This window comes from Engraulis encrasicolus, chromosome 11 (assembly GCF_034702125.1).
Source record: "Engraulis encrasicolus isolate BLACKSEA-1 chromosome 11, IST_EnEncr_1.0, whole genome shotgun sequence".
NCBI lineage: Eukaryota > Metazoa > Chordata > Actinopteri > Clupeiformes > Engraulidae > Engraulis > Engraulis encrasicolus.
The window spans coordinates 28,329,720-28,339,719 of NC_085867.1; the positions used below are offsets into that span (position 1 = coordinate 28,329,720).

The following is a 10,000-nucleotide window of genomic DNA, read 5'->3' on the forward strand; positions in this document are numbered from 1 at the left end:
TATGCATGTTTTTATGAGCATTCATAAAGCCACATTAAGACATGGCGGTAATGCATATTGTGCATTTTGTCCTCATCAAGGTTTTTAAAGCTTATTACAGTGATGGGTGGTTTATACAGTATGTGGCAGGTGGGGTGTGGAAATGACACTATTAAAAATGTTGTGACTGAAACTGAAGCTTTTATCCTTCATTTTACAGGAAAATTTGCATCATAAATTTGATTGGCATAAAAACGGAGGTGGCATATATATATTATCAGGAATCAAATTGTCTTTCCAGTGTTCAATTTAAAAGGGATTGTAAACTATGGGATTCGCATCATCCTGTTTTTAATAAGTTTAATCAACCATTAATTGCTACCATGGTGCACCTGTTTTACTTTGTTATGTTTCTTCATCTCAGGTGAAATGCCCCCCCTAGTTCACAGTGTGATGGTGCTGGTTGGCCGCTAGTGCAAAGCCCCGAGGGTGAACCCCCAAACTGGGCGCGCCTCCTCACCAGTATGTACTCCAGGGGTCCCAGTAATGGACACGACGACCCCAACACGACCAGAAGCCCCCCGAACAAATGGGCCAAGAGGAAAGACCAGCCCCAGCAACCACAACAGCAGCAGCAGAGCCAGGCCCAGAGCCCCAAGATGGGACCTGGCTTTCAGCCAAAGATCCAGAAGGTCTTACATGGGTCTGGAGAACCGTCCACACGTGTCCGCCAGTACTCCGCTATGGAGCTGGAGCAGGAGGAGGAGGAGGAGGAGGAGGAGGAGGGAGACCTGGCTATCTGCAGGCCCCGGCCCAGGCCCATCAGTTACCACTCGGGCATGCGGCCCACACCAGAGGCCCAGAGTCGAGCGTGGGCCGGCAGCCAGTCGTTTATTGGAGAGGTAGAGCTGAACAGGGAGGGAATCAGGATACCCTGTACCATCCAACACAATGGGACCTCCGCAGCCCGCTCGCTGTCCTGGGAAGAGACTGGGTCAGAGTATGCAGACTATGTGAAAGCCCCTGTGTATAAGACACTAGAAAAGTTTCCTACCTTTAGACCGAGTAGTGTATGGAAAGAGGTGACCCCCAGCTCTAGAAGGACTACCGTGAGATCAGAGGAGATATCCAGACAAAGTATGCCAAGACATGAAGAATCTCCCATCTCTAGACGGGCAATATTAAGGGGAGAAGAGAGTAACATTTCTGTTAGACCGATTGTCAAGGAAGGGGAGTCTGCAGTCTCTAGAAGAAGTGCTGGAAGACCAGAGGAAATTTCTAGACAAAGAGCAGAAGAATCTCCTAGAAGGACAACTGTAAGATTAGTAGAGAGTCATACTTCTCGAAAACCTATTGAAGAGGATACTTCTGTTTCTAGGAGGATTACTGCAAGATCAGATGAGATTTCTAGACGAAGCACTATCCGAGCAGAAGAATCACCAAGTCCTAGAGGGACAACTGTAAGAGTAGAGGAGAACCTCACATCTAGAAGATCTATTGTCAGAGAAGAGGAGAGTCCCATTTCTAGAAGGAGTACATCAAGATCAGAAGATATTTCTGGTTCTAGAAGAACAACTGTCAGGACAGAGTCCCCCAGCCCTAGAAGAACGATTGTCAGGGAAGAAGAAACATCAGTGTCTAGAAGGAGCACAGTTAGGGAAGAGGATAGTTCAGGTTATAGGACAACAAGTGCCATTAGAGCAGAAGAGTCTGTAAGCCCCAGAAGAGTAGACAATACCAGCGCTAGAAGATCGATAGTCATGGAAGAAGAAACACCAGTCTCTAGAAGGACCGCTGTAAGATCAGAGGAGATGCCAGCGTCTAGAAGGGCGTCTTCAATGGAAGAGGAGTCTGTTATCCCTAGAAGAACAACTGTCCGGGAGGAGGAGATTTCTGGCTCTAGAAGAGGCACCCTTAGAGCAGAATCCGTCAGCCCTAGAAGAACAACTGTAAATAGAGAAGAGAATGACAGCGCTCAAAGATCGATAGTCAGGAAAGAAGAGACTCCAGGCTCTAGAAGAAGCATTGTTTGGGACCCAGAGACGCCTAGCATTAGAAGGAGTACTGTAAGGCCAGAGGACAGTTCAGGTTCAAAGAGAATGACGGGAAGAGAAGAGGACACCCGCAGCTCTAGACAGATGACTGCAATTGAACAAGACACTCCCCGGCCTAGAAGAAGCGTTGAATTGGAAGAGGATATTTCCAGCTCTAGAAGAACAACTGCAGGAGAAGATGCCAATGCCAGTCCAAGGAGAATAGCTGTCAGGGAGCCAGAGACTCCCAGCCCAAGACGGATTGCTGTAAGAACAGATCCCATCTCTGGAAGAATGACCATCAGGGCAGATGACACTCCTGACTCTAGAAGAATGACCGGAAGGGATGTAGGGATTCCCGGTGCCAGAAGAAGCACGGTACAGACAGAGGAGACGGTCAGTCCTAGGAGAATGGCTGTCAGGGAGGACGCTCCTAGCCCCAGAGTAGGAGCTGTTAGGGAAGCAGATACTTCTACCCTAAGAAGAATCTCTGTAAGAGCAGAGGAGACTGCAGATTCCAGAAACATTGTAAGACAGTCAGAGACGCCCAGCACTAGAAGGAGCACTTCACAGGGTGAGGGGATTAGTGGTTCTAGAAGAACGACTGTAATCGAAGTAGAGACTTACTGCCCTAGAGGAATGCCAATGAGGACAGAGGGGACTCTTGCTGCTAGAGGAATCTCTGGAAGACCGGAGGACACTCAGAGCCCAAGAAGAATGGCTGCAAGAGAATTAGAGACTTCCAGCCATGGGAAACTCCCTGGAAGAGCTGAGGAGACACCACACCCTAGAACAATGTCTGAAAAGCAAATAGAGACTCCTAGTCCAAGGAGAATAGCTGAAAAGCAAATAGAGACTCCTAGTCCAAGGAGAATAGCTGAAATGCAAATAGAGACTCCTAGTCCAAGGAGAATGACAGAAAGGCAACCAGAGACTCCTAGTCCAAAGAGAATGACAGAAAGGCAACCAGAGACTCCTACTCTAAGACGAACAAGAGCAGAGGAGATTCCTAGTTCTAGTGGACTGACAAGAAGGGAAGAGCAGACTCAAGAACTTATAAGAATTACTGCCAAGGAACCACAGATCCCAAGCTCCTCAAGTACTGCGAAGGAAAAGCAGGCTGATGTTAGGCAAAAGGCAATGGAGGAAGGCTCAAGCACTATAGTCGAGCACATTCTCAAAGAGCTGCAAGGTATAAATAAGATTCAGGAAGAAATCTCAGACCTCAGGCAATACCTGTCCTCCGTGAAGGGCTCAGTGGACGAAGTCTCCTGTTGTGTTGACGCGGTGCTAACGGAGATCGAGGAGCTGTACACAGGAAGCCCATACGGCCCCCACACTCAGCCAGGAAGCCTGGCAGGAACGCTGGGTCGTCACACAAGCCCCTCCAGGCCTGTAGCCACCCTTCCCAGAAGAACCAGCAGCCCGCCTGCTCACCACCGATACACCTACCCTCACGATAAGGAAAGAGCATTAGAGAGAGCCTTGAAACAGAGGAGCGAGCTTATCGCATCTTATCGAGGGGTGGGTCGCTCCAGGCCACCACGGCTTAATCGACCCCTCTCATATCATAGCTCAGGGCCTCAAGCGTTGCGCGGTCAGAAGTCCACACTGCCTTTCCTCGACAGCCATTACGGAGTGGACTTCCTCAGCACCAGCTCCCTCTCCTCCTGCCCCACCTGCAGGGCGGCCAGGAGGGACGGGGACGATGTCAGCGGCGACGCCGCATGGAGCGAAGAGGACGCCTGCTCCTGCGGTGGCAGCAGAGGATCGGACACGGGTAACGGCGCCACTAGCAGCACTCCGGGCCAGTCATCGCGAGGCAGCCCGGAACACCTGTCTCTGCTCTTCGGTCGCCACCACAACCCACCATCCTGCTCCTCCAGCATGGTGGACTTGAAGGCACGTCATGGAGTGGAATGTGACTGCACCCCGAACTGCCCTTACTCGCGCAGCTCTGGGTATCACACCATTGACGCCTATGCGGGCAGCATAGGCAGCGGCTCATCCCGCAGTCTCAGCCACTCCACCATTGTCCTCACAGATTATGACGGGAACTCTACATGCGGACGGAGCCTCTCGGCCGACCAGCTGGATCTGGAGTCGGTCGGGAGCATGGAGAGGGAGTGGCCTGGGCAGCCAGGGCAGGAGGGCAGTGAGGAGGACTGGGGGATGCCAGAGAACTCTGAGAGTGTAGACTTGGGCTACGGGGATGTCAAAAAACTGGGCCATGCCGTGACCACTTTCAGGTTGGCTCTGCACGGAGCCATGAAAGATCTTGACATTGGTTCTCACATCTACCCTGATGAGGAGAACCTCTCTGACGCTGCCTCCATGGATGGTTCTGGCCACACAGAACCCTTTCATGGCAAGCCTGGTGCCCACAGAGAGAGAACGGTACGCCTCAGAAACGGCGTGGATATGTCCCCGTCTTTACCTCAACTTGATCAGGTCAGTGAAGACTCCTTTGGGATCAGTGACCACAACAATGAAATTGCAACAGAAGACCAAAACTACGCCCATCAAACGTTAAGTGCCCCCGAGTCCCCTGTGGGTCCACCCTGCCCCCGATCCACCTACAAAGGCAGCCTCTCGTTTGAGGAGTACCCCAGCAGGAGGGACCCCCATCACAGATACCCACAGTGGCAAATTCTGGAATGCCAGTCGGAACCTCACTCGCGGAAGGCGGGGCTAGACTCAGAAAGGTCAGAGAGTAACCAGGAAGTAACAGAGGAAGGTCCTGATAGGCCCGATTTTGTCCAATCAAAGTGGCGCTCCAGCTTCAAAGAAGTACTCAAGGAGCGAAAAGACATCAGACGTCGAATGTCAGAAACTGGACAAGAGTTGACCTCCTTGTTCTCCGATGAAGAACTACACCTAGGTATAAACAATATTCACAAGGTTTGCTTAACTTTAAACCCTCAATACATGGAAAAATCTAAATGCTTGGAATACTGCTGTGTGTCAGTATGTGTTTGAGTTATTATGCCTCTCCTTTTCACAGCAGGAAGCCAAGCCGATGATCAGGTCACTATGCTGCATGGGTGTTGTCCTGTCACCTATGGATGTTGCCCAGTGTACTGAACCCCATGGTGTTACAGACTAACTTGTCCCATCACCATATCGTCTAACCCCCTAATGCAGAATGGCTGTGCACCCTCTTCATTGTCATGTAAATGTCTCTCTTTCAATGAAATCGCATATCTGCAGCTCATCTAGCAATCATTTGGCATCAGGCATTGCCAGATCTATGATGATATTGCCTGTCTGTTGGTTGCCTGTTGTCTCATCCTCTTGTGTTTGTCATCGCATGAGCCTCTCAACACTCAGCAGCTGCTGTATGTACCATATGTCTCTGAGCGCAACGTCACAGTAGGTTATTCCTCATGCTCTCGAACTGCGTTGGGAGAAGTACAGTGAGTGAAACATGTGAAACTTGGCTGTGTGTGTGTGTGTGTGTGTGAGAGAGAGAGAGAGAGAGAGAGAGAGAGAGAGAGAGAGAGAGAGAGAGAGAGAGAGAGAGAGAGAGAGAGAGAGAGAGAGAGAGAGAGAGAGAGAGAGAGAGAGAGAGAGAGAGAGAGAGAATCTGCTGGTGTGCTTTTCTGCTGAGGTTTGAGTTGTTGTCACGCCGACAGCGCTCTGAGGCATTTGCAGGCGACCGTCTTGCTGCCTGGTTGCCTCATGTGATGATGTGAGCGCTTGCAGGGTTCGAAGAGATATGACGAGGAAGAGAGAGAGAGAGAGATAGTGAGATTGGGAGAGAAGGAGGGGGAGAGAGAGAGAGATATAGATAGACAGATGGAGAGGGATGAAGGAGGTCGGAGTCTGAGAGATGCTGGAGAGGCAGAGAAATGGTGAGAGATAAAGAGAGAGCGAGAGAGATTTGGAGAGACCAAGGTAGAGGGATGCAGAGGGACGGAGAGATGAAGAGAGCGAGAGAGGCAGGGAGAGATGTACAGTCAGTGGAGCGATAACGAGAGCGAGAGAAGCAGTAAGAGAAGGAGATGAAGAGACCGAGGCTGGGGGAGAGAGAAAGATGGAGAGAGAGAGAGAGAGAGAGAGATGGAGATAGGGATAGAGAGATGAAGAGAGTAAGAGAGAAACAGATGAAGGGAAAGGAGGAGAGGAGAGGAGTACCTTTGGGAATGCGATGCTGTTGAGAGAGCCGCATACGTCTCAGTGTAGCTGGGGATGCTGAATCTGATGAAACAGTTTACCTCAGAGGGGGGAACATTACACACACATATACATACATACACACACACACACACACACACACACACACACACACACACACACACACACACACACACACACACACACACACACACACACACACACACACACACACACACACACACACACACACACACACACACACACACACACACACACACACAGTGCACCTCAGAGGGGGAAGCACCAGAAACACACTGCCGCTTGTTTAGCAGTCCGCCCCAGCACCATTTTTATGTATTTTGTCTGGCAGAGAGAGAGAGAGAGAGAGAGAGAGAGAGAGAGAGAGAGAGAGAGAGAGAGAGAGAGAGAGAGAGAGAGAGAGAGAGAGAGAGAGAGAGAGAGAGAGAGAGAGAAGAGGGTTTGGTCTCTCGGATGCCATCAAAAAATAAAAACAAAAAAGCATCTTTTCCATCTCCTCTGTTCCTCCTCCCTTTTCTCCTTTTCTCTCTCAAGATTCATTCAAACTTTCACTGATGTGCACAGATCAAAAGATCAAGTGTGTGTGTGTGTGTGTGTGTGTGTGTGTGTGTGTGTGTGTGTGTGTGTGTGTGTGTGTGTGTGTGTGTGTGTGTGTGTGTGTGTGCGTGCGTGTGTGTGTGTGTGTGTGTGTGTGTGCGCGCGTGTGTGTGCGCGTATGCGTGCGCGTGTGTGTGTGTGTGTGTTTGACCAGTTATGAGTTGTGACATGCTCCGCCTGCACACCTGTGCCCCTGTGGCAGACAGGAAGCTCGCTAGCACACGGCAGGTACAGTTGCCCCCGAGACGCTGTCACTTGACACAACACACACCCACCTGCACAGCTGTACGCCGTGACAGGCAGGAAGGCAGGAAGACGGTAGAGATGGTGTGTGTGTGTGTGTGTGTGTGTGTGTGTGTGTGTGTGTGTGTGTGTGTGTGTGTGTGTGTGTGTGTGTGTGTGTGAGTGTGTGTGTGTGTGAGTGTGTGAGTGTGTGTGCACGTCTTGTGACAGGCAGTAAAATGGCGAAGCGTCTTGCGGATCTCTAGGGCTGTCCCCAGACGGTGACACCTGTCATGTACCACTCACAAAGTTCAAAGTCACCAAAGTTCTGCCAAAAATAAGCACATGTCAACAAACACTCTGATGGCTTCGTTTCTCCACGTCCGCCGTTGCATTTGACGTTCCCCAGAGGCGCTCTTAGGGAAACATCATGATATACGTACACAGGGCCCTCTACATTTGCATGGCTGGTAGATCATGAGATATGGGAACTTGAGTCAGAAATTCATGTAGAGCAATGCTTGTATTTGGAGTAGCAAACTTTGGACAGTGCGGCACTTCTTGTTTGGCATCTGGGGCCTATGCTACAAATCTGGTTCAGGGGTAAACCAGGTTAAGTTAAGAGGTAAATCATCTAATAGAAGAGCCTTGAGTCCTCATTTTCTTCAGTTTTTCATGAGAAAAAGGCTCTTCTATCTAGATGATTTACCTCTTAAACTTAACCTGGTTTATTCCTGAACCAGCTTTGTAGTATAGGCCCCAGGTCGCTGTCCAACTCCTTTTCTGGTGTGCATTTGGCACCTTCAATGGAACCTTCTAGAGTGCCTCAGGAGCTAGATCATTCATGATGTAGAAATGGGAACTTGAGTCAGGTGTATGTACACTATGTGTGTGTGTGTGTGTGTGTGTGTGTGTGTGTGTGTGTGTGTGTGTGTGTGTGTGTGTGTGTGTGTGTGTGTGTGTGTGTGTGTGTGTGTGTGTGTGTGTGCGTGCGTGTGCGTGCATAGGTGCGTGCATGTGTGTACTTGGATGTTATACATTACTGTATTGAGCTCTTTTTACACTGATTAGAACATGGTAAAGATAACCCTCCATTCCTGAGTTGAAGTCGTCCTCATCGAATGCATGTTTCGATGTGTTTGTTTTTTTTCTTGTTTGTTTTTGAAGTGAAGTGGAACTCAATCAATCACCCCCCCCCCCTTTTCTTTCTATGCCCCTCAGCATGCAGGACAGTGTTTTTGGATTATGCATTATTGCATTTGTGTGCTATATGTCGTGTATGTGTTTATGAGAAATGAGGTTACTAATAGACTCATTACTAATGACACCACGCAGGGCCATGAGCGAGGAGATGCCAAACAAGCCTGGGTCAAAGCAGGGTAAGCCCGATTTCCATCCTATTCCACTACCAACAAAGTACTGTCACAAAATAAAGACCTTCAAGTGATAATGTAGGTATTTGGTTAGTTAAACACAGTAGTGGATTAATGAATAATTGTGAATCTTTGTGTGTCGCCGGTGCTAGTGTTTCTAATGTGTGTGTGTGTGTGTGTGTGTGTGTGTGTGTGTGTGTGTGTGTGTGTGTGTGTGTGTTAGGGGTGGCAGCGGGCTGTTTGGGATTGACAGCATGCCCGACCTGCGTAAGAAGAAACACATCCCTCTCGTCAGTGATGTGGTAGGTGCTCAACTCGCCAAAACATTTTTACTTTAAACCATTTTTCTTCTCTAAATGAATACAGTTTTTTAATGGGTACTCTGTTAAATCGTTTAAATCTTCTTTCCCCATTTGTAGTTTTAAGCATTTAATTCACAAAATAATTTAAATGTGTTATTGGCCACTGTGCTCATTATCTTTTGAAGCTCCATTACCCACATGTCTAAACTGACCAATATGTCACTGCTCTATCTGCCACTCTCTTGTATGCCCTCCTCCAGGCGATGGTAAGTCTAGTTGGTACTGCTGAAGGCCTCCTGTCCTGGGCTCCCTCTCTCCACTGGGTGTGGGCTCGCACAACATGATCTCACTGAACTCCGTGGAATGAACACGGACTATTGTGACACAAAATCTGTGGCAGCTTCATGGATTTTGCCAAAATTCCATCCATGATGGGGTCACTGCTTTCTCTATATTCCCTCAGCTCTGTGTTCACAGAGTCTTATGTTCCAACTTGTGTTCCCTTGTGATTTGTCTAAATTCTAAGATTTTTTTTTTCTCCAAAACATTTCTTAATGACAGGTTAGGGTTAAGGATTGTTTTCGTCTGGGCACAGCTTATACTGCTTGCATTGTTTTGTTTAAGAATTTGGTTGCCTATCAACCAAGTGGAAAAGGTATTTCCTGACAGGTTAAGGGCAGAGTTTGCTTTGGTCTGGGAACACCTAGATTGCTACCGTATTCTTTCATTTAGTAATAGTATTTGGTATCGACCGATTGGAAAAGGTAGGCTACTCCACCACTATCTGAAGATAGACCTGCGGTAACATAGTGCTGTGGGAACATATAGAAAGCACGTCCGTGACTCCATCATGGAAAACACTTCTGTGACCATGACACTGAATTCTGGCAAAATCTGTGCAACTGCCACAAATTCCGTGTCCCAAGGGTCTGTGTCCATTTCACGGAATTATGTGAGATCAGGCTGGCTGGCAGTAGCTGCTCTAAATATTAACAGGCAGAAGAAGATAACAAGTAGCTGCAGTTTAGTGCTGTTCATGACAACAGTACTATACTGACACTGTGCAGATACATGGGACTTCACATCAGAACAGCAAAATCTTATGCTTGATTGACCTGCAGCTGAAACCTAAATTTGTTTTAACATAATTTTTTCATCAAACATGTATTTCTTGTTTAGGTATTTTTCTTTCTTTTTTTAGCATGTCAACATGCTGTTCTGACATGTATTTGCAATCTACTTGTAGCCTGCTTAATATAATATAATATTATATGCATAGTACTGTATTTTATTTCTCCCAGCATATCTCCCCTTTGGATATTATTATTATTATTAT

General features: G+C 48.1%; 1 protein-coding gene across 2 annotated transcripts in view; it reads left to right on the forward strand.

Annotated features, from left to right (window-relative positions):
- unc13bb (unc-13 homolog Bb (C. elegans)) overlaps positions 1-10,000 on the forward strand; it is a 173,670-nt gene that overhangs the window by 97,840 nt on the left and 65,830 nt on the right. For both annotated transcript variants that reach the window (XM_063210348.1, XM_063210349.1), the window contains exons 11-12: positions 8,325-8,368; positions 8,586-8,664. In XM_063210348.1, the coding sequence (XP_063066418.1) occupies positions 8,325-8,368; positions 8,586-8,664 (123 nt within the window). The remainder of the gene's footprint in view (positions 1-8,324; positions 8,369-8,585; positions 8,665-10,000) is intronic.